General features: G+C 35.3%; 1 protein-coding gene across 2 annotated transcripts in view; it reads right to left on the bottom strand.

The window, feature by feature from the left end:
• The window catches only part of DHX40 (DEAH-box helicase 40), a 54,162-nt gene extending 34,482 nt beyond the window's left edge, over window positions 1–19,680 (bottom strand). Inside the window, exons 1-11 of one of the 2 annotated variants that reach the window (XM_028109415.1) lie at window positions 19,521–19,595; window positions 19,058–19,193; window positions 18,511–18,678; window positions 17,336–17,481; window positions 15,354–15,473; window positions 14,933–15,160; window positions 14,649–14,715; window positions 13,557–13,688; window positions 4,101–4,200; window positions 2,247–2,333; window positions 1,928–2,110 (exon numbers count right to left, since the gene is read on the bottom strand). In XM_028109415.1, the coding sequence (XP_027965216.1) occupies window positions 1,928–2,110; window positions 2,247–2,333; window positions 4,101–4,200; window positions 13,557–13,688; window positions 14,649–14,715; window positions 14,933–15,160; window positions 15,354–15,473; window positions 17,336–17,481; window positions 18,511–18,678; window positions 19,058–19,175 (1,349 nt within the window). In that variant the 5' untranslated portion in view covers window positions 19,176–19,193; window positions 19,521–19,595. Of the gene's footprint in view, window positions 1–1,927; window positions 2,111–2,246; window positions 2,334–4,100; window positions 4,201–13,556; window positions 13,689–14,648; window positions 14,716–14,932; window positions 15,161–15,353; window positions 15,474–17,335; window positions 17,482–18,510; window positions 18,679–19,057; window positions 19,194–19,520 lie in introns of both variants that reach the window. The other variant, XM_028109417.2, reaches the window with a different exon arrangement.
• Between the last annotated feature and the right edge of the window lie 90 nt (window positions 19,681–19,770).

The raw sequence follows: 19,770 nt of genomic DNA, 5'->3' as shown, positions 1-19,770 counted from the left end.
ATTCACAAAGACGAGTAAGATAGATATAAAAGATACATAATAGATAGATATAAACTTATCATATACTGTGTAGAAAACAAGAGACAATAGGTTATCATTCAATAAATTCTTATGGTACACCCGTTATGTGGACAGTCCTGTCTTCAAACTAAAAAGGAAATGGTTTATTATGATATATTCTTTGTGAACCATTTTGATTCATATGGATTACCATAAATCACCATTAAATTCTCTAAAACCATTTTTCTAATAAACTCTGCTGGAATTTGCTGAAGATCAATTTGAAGCACACTGGGCAGTTGTTTCCAGATTCTACCCTTTTCCTAAATGAAGAAGTCAAAACATTTGTATTTCTCACAATTTTCTGGCAACCTGTTCTGCATAATTTCTCTTAGATGACCCAAAATCTGCAAGTTAATACTGGCTCTATTCCCCCTTATTCTACACACATATTAAAAAGAGAGAGGGAGGGCACCTGGGTGGCTCAGATGGTTAAGCGTCTGCCTTCGGCTCAGGTCATGATCCCAGGGTCCTGGGATCGAGCCCCATATCGGGCTCCCTGCTCCTTGGGAGCCTGCTTCTCCCTCTGCCTCTCTCTCTGTCTGTCTGTCTCTCATGAATAAATAAATCAAATCTTTAAAAAAAAAAAAAAAGAGAGAGGGAAAAAAAAAAGAGAGAGAGAGTAAAGGGACACCCAGCTGGTTCAGTTGGTGGAGCATGTGACTCTTGATTTCGGGGTTTGAGTTTGAGCCCCATAATGGGTATACAGATTACTTAAAAATAAAATCCTAAAGAGAGAGAGAGAGAGAGGAGAAATCTTTTTTTTTTTTTTATCTCTAGCATTTTGGGAACTTTTAGTACATTCTAAGTCTTAAAACTTAAGATGGAAAAATAACTCAGTGCAGATGATATTAAGTAATTATTATTCCTACTTTTCTAATATATATTCTTAATTATATGCCACTCTTAATATTATTCCTATTTTTCTAATACATAATTTATTATTGATTATATGTTGCTTTGTAATTATATATTATTCACAAAAATCATATTATGAATATTATTTTAAAATCTGGGTTCATCTGAAAGCTTTCTGTCTAGCTATTTAGATTTCTTTAAATGATTTTTCTTTCTCATTGGTATCATTCATAATTATACGCTTTCCTCTTTCTAAGATCTATATTCTCATTTAGAAAATCTCTAGTTTTAAACTATCCAAAAAATATTTTAATTGGCTTTCCAAGAGTATACAAGACATATTTGGATATAACTAGTAATTATTTCCCTTCTTATGAATTTAAAGAATGCATGGTCATCTTCTCCCAAGGTTCCTGACCCTTTCACATTTGCAGACAATTTAGACTAAAATTAAGACCAAGAACAGTATTTTCCTAGATTACTTCCTCTAACATGTATAATATGAAATTTCAAGCCCCCTACAATATTCTATCCTATGCCAATTAATTATATAGTTTAACATTTGAGTAACTTAACAGTTATCCCATTCTTTCCTTCATCTGTCTGAAAATTGTTTCTCTAATATAACTTAAGTTTAGTGAAGGCAAAATACTACCACAGAGTACTACTCTATCTCTCACAGTACTTGCTACAATGTTAGTCATACAAAAGATGCTACCAGAAAACCACTTTCTGATTAGAATAAGGGTCATTATATACCTTTCATTACAGATAAGCAGTGGCCACTGAATGATCCAAATAAACATCAGCATGAAGCACCCCATTATGCCAAGGTTAAAATAGGAGCAAGGAATCAAATCACAGGAAAGCACTGCAGAGAAGCCTTTTATTTGAGTTTAGCTAAACCTTAAAATGAGGCGGATGTAGGAGTCAAATACTTCAAAAGAATTCTGAGGAATAACCTGGCTCCATCCTAACAAATTTTTCTTTTTTCAAATTGTCTACGTACCTTATAACATCGTGTATGGCAAGGCACTTTAAGGTCAGAACTACAGATGTCAAACTAGTTCTCTTAATCTCAGGGATCACATGGTCAGGCATACACTGGTTCCAAAACTCTTTACTATAGATCCGAAAGCATTTTCCTGAGGAAGTCCTGCCAGCTCGGCCACTTCGCTGTAACGCCTCACTCCTTTGGAAGAAAAAAAACCAGAAGGCCCCAAAATGTACTGGAAGTTTTCTAAATAGCTAACATCAGACCCCCAAACCAGTTAAAAATGACCTAACAAACTGTTCTTTGAACAAAAAAGCGTGGCATAGAGACTTACTTTGAAATTGGAACCACCTCCAGGATGTCCAACCCTAATCTTGGATTGTGATTTAACTGCTTCACAAAGCCACCATCTACCACATATCTAAGAAGAATGAAAACCAGTTAAGCTTCTAGAAAATAAGACTTGTTGATTTTTAACCACTTTGAATTCTCCTTTTCTACCAAACTAACAAATACATGATGACTTTTATACTAAACGTAAAACTTGAAAGTCAAGAAATGAGAACCCCTGTACATCACTAATGGAAATGTAACATGGTTAAGCCAACGTGCAAAATGGTTTGAAGGTTCTAAACGTTAAACACAGAATTATCACATGATCCAGAAATTGCATTCTTAAGTGTATACCACAAAAGAACTGAAACAAGTACTCAGCCAATACCTGTAGACATATTTTTACAGAAGCACTATTCATAAGAGCCAAAAGGTAGAAATAACCTAAATGTCCATTAACCATTAAGGGATAAATGGATAAACAAATAATGGCATATACATATAATAGAATATTATTCAGCCATAAAAATGAATGATGTGTTGACACATGCTGCAATGTGGATGAACCTTGAAAGCATGGTTAAGTGAGAGAAGCCAGACACAAAAGTTTACACATTGTTTGACCATTTATATGAAATATCCAGAATAGGATCTCCATAAAAACAGAAAACAGGCTGGTGGTTGACAAAGGCTGGAATGGAAGGGGACCTGGGGAGTAACTGCTAAAAGGGTATAGGGTTTTATTTTGGGGTAATAAAAATGTTTTAGAAGTAGACAGAGGTAGTGTTAGTGTTTGCACAACACTGTAAATGTACTAAATACTAATTGTTCACTTTTTAAATGTTAATTTTATATTATGTGAATTTCTTCCCAAAAAAAACAAACTTGAAAGTCACCTCTAGACCACTCTAATAGCTTTAGTTTAAGTCAACTAAACAGAGAACAAGTCAGGTAAAAAACTAAGTTAGGAATAGTAATAAGTCTACCATTCACTAAGGGAACATTCCAAAACACAGTATTTAATGATTTTAGCTTTGCTGGAAACAGAAAATTACAGAGGTAAACTTACTCCAAAGAAGTGAAAATCCTTAGTGAAATAATTATTTTTAAAGTAAAGGAGAAAAGCAAAGGAAATTAAACTTCCTCTTAGATCTGGGTGATCATTTTACCCAAAAGAAAGATATAGGATCTTTGAGATTCAGGTACAGCCTTCCTGTGGCAAACAGATAAACTTTTATAGTTAAGGACATAAAATATATTGGATAAAAGATAAATATCCAAAAGGGCTGTGGTTCAATAGATTAAAAGAACTTCACATTAACCATCAGTCTAGACTTAAAACTTCCCAGTGTTTCTCCACTACATTTACCCAAAAATTGATGGCATCATTGATTACATCAAAAAAATAAAAGACTCACATAATAGTTCATTTCACAAAAAGTGAGAAACAGTACCTTCAGCTAAACACTGGGACATACAACCCCACCAAGTGGAGGTGCCAGATGAGAAGGGAATTATCATATCATCTTATATAGGTATATGGTGATAATGAGTACCGAAAAACAGCTTTGGCTTTCTATTCAATGAATAATGAATAATGAAACCCACGAAGCATTACACATAATCTTAAGTTTGGGAAGAGAAAGCTACAAATTGCCAAATACAAGTAGTTAAAAAGTATGATCAGGAATACTATATGTACCTCCTACTCCATTTCCTAATCATGGCAAACAATAATTATAAAACATAGTAAGTGATTACAAGTAGGTGAGAAGGAAATTAGTGGAGGGCACAGAGGAGCAAACTCAAACCTAAGTGGCTTCCTTGGCTTTAAAAGAAACTTTAAAAATTGTACCTGATTCCATCTATTGTCAAAGATGTTGCAGAAATATTGGTGGATATGACACATTTTCTAATTCCAGGTGGAGGTGGCAAAAATATTCTCCTCTGTTGATCTAAAATACACGTAAAGAGAAAATGTTAATTTACAACACACATTTGCCAAACTCCACTTTTGAAAGACGTACTTCTTTTCATTAAAAGTTATGTTTCCTTCACCTCTTTAATTATCTTGAATTCAAAATAGCAAAACTTATCTTTGCCTCATCTTTTACTGCTAACATTTCTAGATCCATTAAATCACAGATTATTATTGCTAAAATAAACCCTAGAGCAGAGTCCTTCATGTAGGTCATAGCTCCCTTTGAAAGTACTTAAAAGCTGTGGCCCTCTTCTCCATTAAAAGGCACATACGTATACACACACGTATACACACGTGCACACACACACACACACACACTTTAAACAATTTCAGGGTTTTCTGGGACTCACTGCAGTCCAACCATGGACTACACATTAATGACCTCTCTCTACCTTAAAGATCAACTAGCTAACTGGTTTTCACCCTTTGAGGTATATTTCTGATGGCTACCTCTCTAAGCAAGTAACACCACACTTATTTCCCCTACCCACACATTCTGAAGAGTGAACCCCAGCAACAAGGCTTGTACTATAGTGCCTTGTTCCTCCAACCATAGTTTATGGGACCAAAGATAAACATCTCCCCCAAGCTGGGGCAATCTGGAATTTGGAATAAGGTCCAAGAGATACTCTATTTGATTAGGCTAGTCTCTTGCAAAGAAGAAAAATGAACTTGTGAACCATAGGGAAGTGGTTAATGTACATGAAAGAAAGTCTAAAAAGAAAATAATGAATTAGCCATGAAAGTTAGTAAGAGAGTATTTCTGGGTTCCTGGCTCTTCCCAGGCCTGGGTGTAAAATAAGTAGTTAGATAGATTTGGCCAGACTTGCTCTCCTGCCAGGTTAAGCACAAAATAAGACAAGAGAGTTAAGAATGTTTGCAGGGGCGCCTGGGTGGCTTAGTTAAGTGTCTGCCTTCGGCTCAGGTCATGATCCCAGGATCCTGGGATGGAGCCCCGCATCGGGCTCCCTCCTCACCAGGAAGCCTGCTCCTCCCTCTCCCACTCCCCCTGCTTGTGTTCCCTCTCTCACTGTCTCTCTGTCAAATAAATAAATAAAATCTTAAAACAAAAAATGTTTGCAAGGAAATTACTATGGTATGGGTGAAAGAATGTAAGTGAAGGCTGATAAAGGACAAGTGTCAGTACGTTCTGGAAACTGTTGAATTATGAACAGTAGAGTATCTGGCAAAAACAAAGATGTTTAAAACTGAGATCAGAAATGATGGTAATGACAAAGTCTAGGATGGAAGCATCTGAATGGGTGGCTTAAGTGGGATGAAGGAAAAGATCACTTAGAGATTGTATAAGTGTACAGAGATCAAGAAACTTCAAAGCAAAGGATTGTTTGGGTGGATCACTCTACTTCAATAATCCCTAAAATTTAGGAGTGATCATTCCAGTGAGTATACAAGTCAATCTACTGGGGATATGAAAAGAAATTATTACCATTTTTATTTGTATGTTTCATAACATCTTTTTAAGCTGTTACATATATTTACTATTGTACATTATACAATAGAACAGTAAGTACATATATACCTTAAGAAGAAAAAAAATTAAATGCCTGGCTGTATTTGTTTTCCATAAGATATGCCCATATTTGTTTAGAAAATTCATCTTTTCTAATTGAGCAATCTCAAATTGTTTTCTTTTCAGTAGTCGAGAAAATCTTAACAAAACCTATTTTGAAATAATAAAGTACAAAACCTGTTCTTAAATAAAATCTTACAAAGATCCATGTATTCCCAGTATATATAACAGACCAAAGCTGGACCATTATAAGGGAGAAAAGGAGTGGCACAGATGAGCAGTTTTAAAATCATGGAACTAAGCCAACCATCTCATTTTATAAATGAGAAAACTAAATCCCAGAGAGGTCAAGTGACTGGCTAAGATTTACAGACAGACAAATTTGAAACGAAGTTGAGTAATGTTGCTATTCTTCCACATTATTCAGAAATTAATCTCACAAGTAAAGTGCTAGAAAGGCAGCTTATAAAAGATATCTGTGGAGAAGCTCTGAGGTAAATACAAAAATAATTCCAAAAAGACCTATTTCTCTTAGATTTATAGTTAACTTTGGTTAAGAATGATTTTTTAGGTATTAGACTTAGGTAGCTCATTTCTTCCAGATGGTTCAAAGGAGTTTTATACTACTTTGTAGTTCAAATTATGCTTATACATTATTTATGATCTGCTTGTTCTACTACAATGTAGCTCCATGAAACAAGGATTTTCTTTTATCCACGACATATCCCCACTACCTAGAACAATGTCTGGACCACAGAAAGTGTTCAATAGAGTTCAATGAATTGATAAATAAAAAATGCATTATATAAATATAAGTTAACATCCTTTCTACCGCACTACCCTAAAAATTTACATAAATTAAAAATGTCCCTTCTGAACATTTTTATCTATAATTAGGTCTATTTTTCAATCAACCCATTTCTAAAAATACCTAATTTTTTAAGTGTTCAGTTCAAGCAAAATTTCAGTTTAATTTACCATTTTGTTCACTATAATCAATTAAAAAGTCTTGAAACTGTTTTGACAAGACTCACGTTTATTTCATTTCCATTTCACCCACACACTTTAATACCATATTCCCCAAGTATAAACACACACCAGTTTAATTTTATATATATATATATTTTTTTTAGTAATCTCTAAACCCAGTGTGAGGCTCAAACTCACGACCCTGAGATCAAGAGTCGCATGCTCTTCTGAATGAGCCAGCTAGGCGCTCCAACACATACCAGTTTTATGTGTGTTTATAAAGGTTTGAAAAAAAAGTTAAATATATCCTAAAGCACAGTCTCACTCTCCAGGAAGGAAAGGGGAAATGGAATACTTTCATTAATATGTAGTTAGGACCTAGGATGTTATTAATAGGGAGGGCAGGGGATTGGCAAAGAGGCAAAAAAGATGTCCAAAGCCTACCAAGAAATAAGGATATTGAGAGACCACTCAACACTCATAATGAAGTAACGCTCCTATATTTATGCATATGACATATTATATGTTAAGGCCAATGAAACGTCCTCATAGAATATCTTGTCCCAAAGTCCCCCAAAAAGATTCCAAAGCAGAATTATTTCTAAGAGAGAGAGAGAAAGAGAAGAAAAAGAACATAACTTAAAGTAATAAAAACTGTCAATCAAAGGGGGAAAAAGATGACAGTTCTGGAGGAAAAGAAATAAGTACAACACTGCTTGGCTCAAACTGTACCCCTCTGGACCAAAGAAGTTATTTCTGGGTGAGTTAAAAATATCTTGAGAATTCTCAGTAACACAGCTGAAAATCAACTTCCTAACACAGAGAAAAGGCTTGAATAATGAGTAAATGCAACTGAAAAAGTAACTAGAAGGAAGCTAAAAAATATGGAAGACAGGCAATCCAACACAAGAGTAATCGGTATCCCTGAAGTAGAGAAACCAATAAATATATAAAAATTATATTCAAAGATATAACACAAAAGAGTTTCCCTGAAATAAGAACTGAATTTGCAGATCAAAAGTACACATCATAAAAGTTCATCTTGTTTGTGGTGGTCATTACACGGGTATGTACATTTGTCAAAATTCACTGAACTATACACTTAAAACAAGCATAGTTTATTGTATGTAAATTATACCCCAATAAAGTTGATTTTTTAAAAAAGCACATCAAATTCCAGGAAATTTTAATATAAAACACTCAACACCAAAAAAAAATCCTAATTAAAACTACTGAACTTTCAAAATCAAAGAAATTTTTTAAAAAAAGAGAGAAATTTTCAGGCAGACAGAAAAAGCAAATCACTTACAAGGAAGGGAAAAAAAAAAATCAGGCTGGCCTCAGACTTCTCCACAGCAACATTCAGTGCCAGAAGACAAGTGGGCAACTTCTACCAAGTTCTAAAGAAAAGAAAGTGTGACCCAAGAACATAAAACCCAGCCACAACATAGTTCAAGTATAAAGGCAGAAGCAAGACATTCTCAAACATAAAAGAGTAATAACAAAAAGTATCAAGAGCCCTTCTATTAGGAATAAAAAAGTTAACAAAACCCAGGCAATCGAAAATTAACGAAAAGTAACTTAAGAATGGAAAAACCATTGTAAAAGGATTGATGATAAACATCTAAACAATGTAAAAATAACTAACAAAAATCAGAAGGGAAAGATACAGAAGAGTCGAAGTATTTAAGTTCTTATCTTTCAAATCAGAGAATCAGCAGATAAGATTTCCAATCACACATGGTCTAAAAAGAAGCGATTAACTTCAACTTCTTAAAAATGTTCATCTTTTTAGACTTGACAGCAACCTTTTATATCATATTCTCATGTGGTAAAGAAAGTTACTTGACGTTTAACAATTCCTTCAAGTAAATTCACATAAAATTAAATACTTTTTAAAAAAGCAACTAATAGTATAATCTCACTTTAAAAAGTATTTCTATCAACCCACCTGTTTACTTCCTTATCCTTCTATATGTACGTACACACACACACACACACACACACACACACACACACACACAGAGCTGGTTATTTTTGTATGGAGGAACTTGAGGTAATTACTTTTACCTTTTTAACTTTGGACACTGCTTGAATTCTTTATAATGAAACTATATCATTTTTCCTTAATTGAATAGTTTCTCTTAAAGGAAAACTGGAGCAAAAATGTGGAGACACTAAGAGTGTGTTAATTCTGCACAGTGGGAAATGGATTGTTTTTGTACTTTTCTACACTTTAAAAATTTCTACAGAAGTCTAAAGGAAAAAACATTAAAGAAGATATATAACAAAATGCAATTTTTTGTTAGAAAAACCTAAACAATAAAAATATATTTATGTTAAAAATATATTTAAATATATTTAAAAAGTTTAGAACAATACACCTCAGAATATTAATAGTGATTATCACTTAACCATGTTGGTGATATCTAAGTTTATTTATCTTTCTTACTTTTCTGATTATATTTTACAACTACATACTCTACAACTATGTACTCTTTACAACTATGTCTGCTTTGTAAGACAAAAGAAATATTTTCCCATTTGGAGAGAGTAGAGTAAAAGTTTTTATGTGAAGCTCATTAGCCTTATTCCCCCCTCATCTTTAATCTTAACATTTAAGGAAATTATCACCGACAAAGCCAAATTCTAGGTACTTGCCAAAGTGAGATAATGTCTTTGTTTTGCAGGAAAAAGAAAGAAATAAAACTACTTTTAGATTAATGCAATATTTCCTCTTTTAAAATATTGGAAATAAAAAAGGAAATGTAATAAAAAATACTGCCTACTTTGAGCTTGAGAGAAACTTGCACTAATCCAAGGTAAAGCTCCTTTCCTTTTCTTCAGGTATTCTGAAAACACATGTACTATTTTTTCACCCCCTACTGAATGGATAACCAGTTATCAAATGCAGGTTTACCATGTGACCTCAGGAACATCAGTCTCTATCTGTTCAATAATGAAGTCTGATTATGCAAGAAAAACATTTATGGGTATATGTGCATTTTTCTAGAGAAAGAAACCATGGTTTTCATTATCTTTTAAAAAGAATCTCAGATTCCACCCTCTAAAAAGGCTAAGAAGCACCGAATTTCGATAATTACTTATAGTGCTAAAATAGTCAAATTCCATGCAAATATTTATTGCTTATGAAGTAACAGGTATATTTCAGTAAACCTGAAGAATTGCAAAATCTTGAACAAAAGAGGGAAGTAAGAAGAGCCAAAAGGTTCAAGGGAAACAAGAATAAGGTTCTAGACACAGCTAGCGTTTTGGTTTTTTTTTTAAGATTTATTTGAGAGAGAGAGAATGAGAGATAGAGAGCACGAGAGGGAAGAGGGTCAGAGGGAGAAGCAGACTCCCCGCTGAGCAGGGAGCCCGATGTGGGACTCGATCCCGGGACTCCAGGATCATGACCTGAGCCGAAGGCAGTCGCTTAACCAACTGAGCCACCCAGGCGCCCCACAGTTAGCGTTTTGATACAAGGTATAACAGAATGTCTAGCAGAAAGTGAAAAATCTGGAACTCATTTTAACAAACATCTAACCAGGACTTTTTCAACACAGAATACTCAAGTAGTTCACAATTTCAGAAAGGAGATGAGGCAACCATAACACAAGGGAAAATGTGTTAAGTGCCACAAGAGGTGCAGCAAAGCACAATGAGGTATAAACGAAGAAGAGACCAAAGTCAGTTGTGAGGTGGGAAATCAGGGAAGGTTTTAATCAAGGTGGTTGCACTCGTGAAACAAAACAGCAGGATTTCAGCCAGTAAGAGGAATAGAATAAAAGGGAAAAGGAGGAGTTCAAGTTAAGGGAAATATCAAATGCTGTCACAAAAAAGATGTAGAAGGAAATGGAATAAAAAATACCGCCTACACTTTGAGCTTGAGAAAAACACCTCAAAGGGTGGGGGTTAGAGTTCAACCCAGGGAGTGGGATCATATAATCTTGGCAATAGAAGGGATACCACAGCACCTCTTCACATCTGACAGTTGAGAATTTTTTGTCAATTAGGGAGATTTCTTAAGATGTCCCTTTAAAACAATCAGCTACCCTCATGGCTAGCCCAGAAATAAAAGCAAATACAACATGTCCACCTCATAATCTTCACTTATTCACTAAACCTAGATCTGAGTCATTTTTGAAACCTCTTCACAACAGGCTACAAGCAGGAAACCCTTCTTCCCTCTCCTCACTCCCAAGCACAAGCTTTATGTTCCTAAGACATAATAGGAAATAAAGGAAATAACATTTTAATAGTGTTTCTCCCCACCACCCGAAGTAGCAATAATAAAGAAAATAAGTGCCGTATTGTCTTAGTCAGACTTAAAAAAAAAAAAAAGCCTAAGATCCCAGGAACCTGCCACTCGCAACTTCACCTCACCCATTACTCAGTACCTCATCACCTCCATTTGAATGCCTCTTTGCATTGTAAGAAACTGCTCCCATAAATATTATTATGCTCATGATGGATCACCAGTAGCTCGCCCTTATAGTGCCCTTGGAACCAGAAGGGAAACTAAAATAAACAAAACCCTTCAGTAATGGCTCTACTGACAGGCAGCTCTACATCTTTACCATTCACACATATACGCCAACACAGAAAATCTCATACACTGGCAATTAAGGCTGAAAGCAGGCTGAAATCACACTGGAAGGATAATGAATGCCAAGTTATTAAGTTAGCATTTTAATTTAGCTGGTAATAGGGAATGGCTGAGACACCCAACAGGAAAATGATACAATCAGAGCTGTGCTTTTGAAAGATGATGCTTACCACTGCAGGTAGGATGGTAAATTACATCAGGGAAAACAGGTTAGCAGGTTATGTTAACAACTCAGGAAAGCAAATTGAGGATCCCAACTCTAATGATGACAATGAAAAACGAAAAAGAATGAATGAATGATCTGGACAAGACAAAAAAAAAAAACCCAACCTGTAGGAGTTGTCACTTATTTGGACTGAATGATCTAGGATGACATGATACACAGACTAGAAAGCCTTGTGAGAAGATCCAGGAGTTCTAGAATGCAGGAGTGAGACTTAACTAGAGATAGTCAACCTCTCCAAAACAGAGAACTCTAAGAAAACAGCAAGCTAAGGATAAAACCTTAAAAAATAGTCACATTTAGAGAGGAACAAAGGCTGGGAAGGATGGGAGGGCAGCACACTTAGAGAAAGAGTGGTCAGGAGAACCAGGTAATTAAGTACTATCCCAGATGACAGCATTTCAAGGACTTATTATTATCACAAAATCAAAATACAAACTAATGAAAAAAAAGCCACGAGATTTGAGAAATAGGAGGTCATTCACAACCTTTAATAGTATAAAAACTGGATTTCAGGCCATTAAACAAGATGCAATAGCAGACTCAGAATGCTATTTTCAATGTGAAAGTAACAAAAGAAAGAATGAAATTACTTATGTAGAAAAAAATATTTATATTGTTAATGGTTAATGACAAAGCAACTGTAATGAGTTTTGAATTACCTCAGCAGTAAACAAAATAAATTTAAAGGAGCCACTGGATCAAATCTCCAGAAAACAATGAAAACCTTAAATATCTAATAAAGACCCTAAGAATTCCCTTAAAGATACAAAAACCTAAAAATAGATTTCCATATGGAGGGCAAGGGCCTAATATCATCCCAAAAGAGATTTCTAAAATAGCACATGGTCTATGGTTATTTACCAAAACACATATTCCTAAATTTTTTTTGTTAATGTAAGATTAAGAACCACCTACTGAACAAAAACAAAAATACATATAAAATATAAAAAATATATATATAAAAACATTCAAATGCTTTTTACACATTTAATGCTAATCACAATCAAACTCTAAATAACTTCCCTTTTGTTTTACATATCAAATGCCATAATAAAGTAGTTTCACTAAATAAATTCTAAACCTAATTCAACACTATTTATTATGAACAAATATCAGAATAAGAGTTTGCATTTGCTCTTTGAAATTACAAAAGAACAGCATCATTCTTGAAAAGCAGACTGTATGCTACTTCAAAAGAAAACAATCCACTATGTTTAGTCTCAGATGTAGCTGGATGTATATGATTTCTAGAAATGCTTTGGCAATACTAAATTAGGTTTGACTTATTGTGCAAGACTGTTGAATCACAGATCTGTATCTCTGAAAGAAATAATGCAATATATGTTAAGAGAAAAAAAAAGAAGATAGCAGGAGGGGAAGAATGAAGGGGAGTAAATCGGAGGAGGAGACGAACCATGAGAGACGATGGACTCTGACAAACAAACTGAGGGTTCTAGAGGGGAGGGGGGTGGGGGGATGGGTTAGCCTGGTGATGGGTATTAAAGAGGGCACATTCTGCGTGGAGCACTGGGTGTTATGCACAAACAATGAATCATGGAACACTACATCAAAAACTAATGATGTAATGTATGGTGATTAACATAACAATAAAAAATTTAAAGTAAAAATTAGGTTTGACTTATGGTACTACTATCAAGAAATTGTAGTCCTAATTTCAAAAAATTACCAAAAATATTTTTGTTCTGCTGGGAGAGGACACAGCCTACTCTTAAACAATATCAAGGTGCGGGGGGGTGGTCCAAGGCTCCTGAAAAAGTGAATATGAAAAGACTGAGAAAAAAAATCACTTCTCTCAAGGAATGCTGGTTCCCTTAAAGTTCTATTTCATGATCTGGGTGTTGGTTATAAAAATGAGTTGTTCGTAAAATTAATTGACCTAAACGCTTAGGATCTGTACACTACTCTGTATGTATGTGATTATTCAATAATTTTTTTAAAAAATTAGTCAAATTTTCTATTCTAGTGAGGAATTACCTGTTGTCATAGATCCATAACATGGCAATATTAACAAACCATCCAGAGTTGTATCTTGAACATCATAATCATAATCAACAGACTCTGCCATCTGAAAAAGTAACTCACAACTTTTTTCAATTTCAAACTGACCTGAAATGAGGAAGGGAAAATAATGTCAGCAACTGAATAGCAAAATTAATTTAAGAATGAAAAAAAAAGAAGTCTTCTAGATTATTTTTGCATAATAGCTATTTTCAATCTCATTTGATCTGAAGAAGATGAACACATAAATTGTACCAAATCTCAACAATAGATTTAAAAACAGAACACGAGTTTCCAAGGAATTTAAACCCCTACAGGAATAAAAATGTTTATAATCTTCAAGCCTATCATCTTGTTAACACAGTATTTGAGGAAGACTCAGTAAAGTTAATCATTAATATAGAAGAATCTAGTCTAGGAGATACAGCATCTAGGTGTATCTCAAAATACTTAAGTAACCTGAAAAAGGCAGAGACCATTACAATGTCTCACTTCTGACATAAGTACAAGGCAGAGTAGGAGGTGAGCGATGAAATGACTCATTTCTGTTAGTAGGATGCTGCTAACTGAAGAATCACACTAGCTTAGGATTTAATCTATTTTTGACTTCCAAAAAAGGCCTGTCTATGAGACATGGATTCAACACCTTATGTACTGCTATCACACAGTACCATCCCACCACTCAAAGAAGAAATGAATTAGTAAGATGTCTTTTGAAATAATGGAATTAATCATTCAGATCCAGGACTGATCTGACCACTTTGGTGTGGTAACAGCTCTATCTAAGATAGACTAATAAAATATTAATACTTTACCATTTAATATCTTTTTACTAAAAGGTCAGTGTGTTTACATATGTTTACTCATGAGACTGGCAGTTTTTATGGCAGTATAGAATTATCTTATATATCTTAAATAAGACAGAATATCTAAAGCTTTCAGATAATCATACAAAGCTAAGGTAATGAGTTAAAGCCCAGATTTTCCAACAAAAGTAACACTATTGTGGTGCCACATTCTGCTCTTATATAAATAGTAAAATTTTTAAACCTGATACTGAATGCTCACCAGTCAGAAAAACCAAGATGTCTCCAGCCATTTCATTCAAATGGATATCCATGGTCACTTTAACAATCTAAAGCAAGAAACACAAGCATAATATGCTGATGGAAATACAGTCCCCCACTCCCAACCACCTCCCCTTATTCCACAGAAAAATTAAATTTGGTTCTCGAAACTTCTAGGACCTATAAGGGCTGCTATTAAAATAAAAGGGAATAAACGAATTACTGAACTACTCAACTAGAATCATAAATATAAAAAAAAGACACAAAAAGGATGCCAAGTAATACCGCTTGAATATATGCAGTATTTTCTCTGTCTCGTGGGCCAATCAAATTGCAGAATTTTTCTCTCACTGGATAAAGCCTTCCAGGTATATCAAATATTGGACAATTTCCAAAGAATGTAGAGAGCTTGGCTAATTCCATAGTTGCTGACATCACCACAACTTTCAAATGTTCCTTCCTATTAGGAGACTTCTCCTGAAATAACTTCTTCAATAAACCAAATAAGATGTCCTGAAAAAAAGTAAATTTCTAGTAAGTCACGAGTACGCCTACCAACCAACTTATTTTAAATATTTTGCTTTCCTAACCAAAGAATTCCTATTTCAATAGATTAAAATGTAAGCAAGACCAAGCAATTCTCTACAGGGTAAAAGCTACCCCAAATAAGTAAACTAATAAACAACCAGCATATTAAAATACTCACTGTAGTTAGAGTTCTCTCATGGGCTTCATCTAAAATGATGACACTGAACTTGGTAAGATTTGGATCTCCCAAAATATGTTTCAGTAAACATCCATCAGTCATATATTTGATTGCAGTTTCCTAATGTTCAAACAGCAGAGTGTATCAACTTATATATATAGTGTTAGAGAAATTCACCCCTATTTGCATAATAAATTCCCCCCCAAATGTGCAGCCATTAAGTGATCCACCTAATCTGACTAAATAAAAAAGTATATAAATTAGTCTAATAACAAGGATGGTAAATTGTAAAACTTGTGATCTATACAGGGACATAGAAAAGGAACTAAGGTGGATGTTCTGGGATAAAGCAACAAAAGGGGCCAATAAGGAGATATAAAGTAGTCTGGTGAAAGTGGTAAGATAATGCAATGGCTTCCCATGAGCAAGTTGTGGGAAACAACAATGAAATGGGATGCATTTCCCTGTCTCAGCCACTATTTTTTTCTTTTAAAGATTTTTTTATTTATTTTTTGACAGAGAGGGAGACAGCGAGAGGGAACACAAGCAGGGGGAGTGGGAAAGGGAGAGAAGCAGTCTTCCCGCTGAGCAGGGAGCCCGATGCTGGGCTTGATCCCAGGACCCCGGGATCATGACCCTAGCCAAAGGCAGATGCTTAACAACTCAGCCACCCAGGCACGCCTTAGCCACTATTTTAGAGGACTCAGAAGAAAAGGCAGAGGAAAGAGGTACTCAATTTCCTCTCACTCTCTTTCTTCCCTATTTGCTTATTTTAAAAATTGTGTCTGTCAAGGATGCCTGGGTGGCTCAGCTGGTTAAGTGTCTGCCTTCAGCTCAGGTCATGATCTCAGGGTCCTGGGATTGAGCCCCACATCGGGCTCCTTGCTCAGCAGGGAGCCTGCTTCTCCCTCTGCCTGCCATCCCCCCTGCTTGTGTGCTCTTTTTCTGACAAATAGATAATAAATAAAATTTTTAAAAAATTGTGTCTGTCACCTAGCATTAAAACAAGGTGAGAATAAGGTCCAAAAGCTAGAAGTTAACAACAGTATACACATAAAACAAGAGAAGAAAAAAGAAAGAAAACTCCCCAGCAGTAACCACTAGGAAGGCAAAGATAGTATTCTGGGGAGTCACTGTGTGTCATAATTGATGGCCATTCCTATTAGGGACCATATTTAATTAGGCATTGTTTTGTATTTGGTACAGGATTAAAAAATCCTGAAGGAATGTAAATTATAACCATTAACTACTAAAAAGAACACAATTTTAAACTTGTTGGTGCCGTGAATACAGAAGATATGCTTACTGACTTTGCTAAGTTGACTTCAGGAATACAAATATACACTACGGATGAATCTTGAAAACATTATGCTAAATGAAACAATCCAGACACAAAGGACCAAATATTGTGTGATTCAACTTATATGAGGTACTTAGAAAAGGCAAATTTGTAAAGACAGAAAGTAGAATAGAAGTTACCACAGGCTGAATGGAGGAGGGAATAGGAGAGTTAATGTTTAGTAGATATAGTTTCTGTTTGAGATGATGAAAACATTCTGAAAATAGAGTGGTGATGGATACACAACATTGTAAATGTATTTCATACCAATGAAATGTAACACTTAAAAACGGTTGAAATGGCAAATTTTACGTTATATATATTTTAGTACAATAAAAAATTGTTTCAAAGATTACAAATGTAAGTTACAGGTCCAGGATTCTTACAGCTAAAAAACCATAAAATAAAAGAATCCTTAAAAAAATAAACATAACTGTCACTTATAAACTAATTGAGAAGGGAGAAAATAATAAAACTACTGGGCACTTCAGAGCTAAATCATTTAACAAAGGACAACAAAAATTAATTCTAATCTTGGGCTTTGTTTAAAATATAAATGCAAATTTGAAGTTAAAATCTTTCATAACTTTCTCCAATCCTTCTATAAGTCTATAGGACTTAAACCGCAATAAAACTTTTGTACCTTAGAGCTGCAATCATCAAAACGAACTTGGTACCCTACTTTGGATCCCAAAGTGCATTTCATTTCTTCAGCAACCCTCTGAGCAACTGATATAGCAGCTACTTTTCGTGGTTGAGTCACACCAATCATACCATGTTGTGAAAACCCTATCAAAACCAGAGGTAAAAAAAAAAAAAAAACACAAAATTGTTAACAATTGTTTCCAATTAGGGCTAAATTGTTTCAGACCAATCAACACAAACTGTTCCAAGTGTTTCCAAAAGAAAACTGCAAATTAACAACATACTGTTTTACAAATGCACCATGGAAATTTAAGTAGTAATAAAAAATAAGAATACATATTTTCCATTAAAATACATATTTTATTAGGTTCCCCCCCTAATTTCAGTCTAAAGATTTACTCTAAAGAGTAAGCCAAAAATGTTTAAGTCCTAGGAATCCATAAAATTTCACAGACTTCCTAAAGATTTACTTTTGCCACAAAAGTTTAAATATACCACCTTTCATAGATTCATTTTTTTACCATTTTATTATCTCTGAAAGAAAGATGTGTCTTACAGTTGATGGTATTTTTTTATTAATAGTATGTAAAATAGTGGTAAATGTCTCAATAAATGGCGCATTAGATTTGATGGATTAGAATAAGTTAATATCAGCTAAGAAATGTTTATTTTTTATATGAATAACATCCAGTATAATTTTGCTCTATACCAACCTTATGATAGTAAGTTCTACCATATTGAAGCAAAGACACTTTAAGGGTAATTTGTTAGCTGGCTTGGGTTATGGAGTCAGGGAATAAATACTTACCTGATAATACTATGGAAAAAGAACCAAGAAATACTAATGTAAGCAACAGATATCACTATATTCCTGTAAATTATTTCAATACCCAATGGTTAACAGTATACTGCAAATCAACCTCATTCTATAACAGAGAATCAGTATCTACCTATAATTGAGATTATTACAGTAATTAAAAATGGAAAAATCATCTGAATTCCTGAATATGAAATAAGACCATAAAAAAGCAGGGAAGATGTAGGGAGGATGTGCCAAGAGAAGAATTGGGGCTGTAGAACAAATGGTGGGCATTTGTGCAATACAGAAGTCCTATTAGCTTTTAAGAGGATATATTTTTAAATACTCCCAATATTATCCTAGAATAAAATTACCTGCTTCATACAGATATTTTGGTAGTTGAGTTGTTTTACCACTTCCTGTATTTCCAGTAACAATAAGGAATGAATTGTCCCTCACAGCTTGAATAAGCTTTTTTCTTTGTTTTTGAATAGGAAAAGTTGGAGTAGTTCCTCCCTCCTGTGATGTGCATCCTTTCTCTTCTGTAATAACAGAAAAACAATTGTGCAATTAAAAGGACTGTCAAGATATCTTTGACTCAATTTCCCAGAACTGAATAGAGAAAGACAATAGAATTTTAGGGCTGGAAAGGATCAATCCATGACTTCTCAGGTAAATCATCTATGTCCAATTTGTATGTGAGGGTTTACAAGCCCAGAACAACTTTTTAGTAAAATCTAATAACATGAGCATTTGCTAATGCATGACTCAGAGTACTTGACAATGTAAGCCTAGCACAAGGCAATGTATATGCAAGCATACCTATATAGAAGCGCAAAACCCAATTTTATTAAACAATAGACCAAAAGCTAGAACACAGCAGGAAACTCTCAGCTGAATTAAAAAAAAAAAAAAAGCCACCTGTGTTTGCTTCTGATTCATGGTTCAAGTTAGGTCCCTGTTCAGAGTGACTGATATCCCAGAAGGCCAAGTGGTGGGTAACCATGGAAACTGGCTCCTGGAAACTGGCTCCCTTCATGCCATACCCAAAGGCAGGCTGGCGGCCCGACGAGTTGGGGGGGCGGGGGGGAATGGATGGGTAGAGAACAAAGGCTTTATGAGCCTCTTTAAGAGGAGAACGCGTCTAGGTGTTGGGGTTCACTTTTTTATCCCCCAGCAAGGTTTTCACCCAACTTGGATCTGGGACCGCCCCCCTCTAGACCAAAGTGCTCATTGGACGCAAAGTTCGCCTCCGGCTTGGAGGCGAGGAGAACGCTGCGGTCTCCGCTCCACTTTTCTCTGCCCGCCAAAAGCGGACTTTTATCCCCCCAAAACCCCCATGCCGAAACTCCCGCTGGCCTCCGCAGCGTCCCGCGGACCGCACCTCTATCAGCGATGGAAACAGCCGAAGGCCGCTCTTCCTGAAGGTCTATTGACCGCTCACCCTCCTCCTGCCGCCTTGGCGCCCTGCCCGCGACGGCGGGAAACCGGGACATAGACCTGGCCCGGAGCGGAGGTGAGCACGTCCACCGATCTGGGGAGATGGGAGGGGAAAGGCGAAGACGCGCCCTGATGACGTCGAGGTGTTTACTTCCGCGCGTGCGACTTGGAACGAGGGGAGGGGGAGCTGTTAG

The sequence above is a fragment of the Eumetopias jubatus genome, unplaced genomic scaffold (genome assembly GCF_037043125.1).
Source record: "Eumetopias jubatus isolate StellerSeaLion01/CBP00866 unplaced genomic scaffold, mEumJub1_p1.0 scaffold_10, whole genome shotgun sequence".
Classification (NCBI taxonomy): domain Eukaryota; kingdom Metazoa; phylum Chordata; class Mammalia; order Carnivora; family Otariidae; genus Eumetopias; species Eumetopias jubatus.
This window is presented reverse-complemented; position numbering and strand designations above follow the sequence as displayed.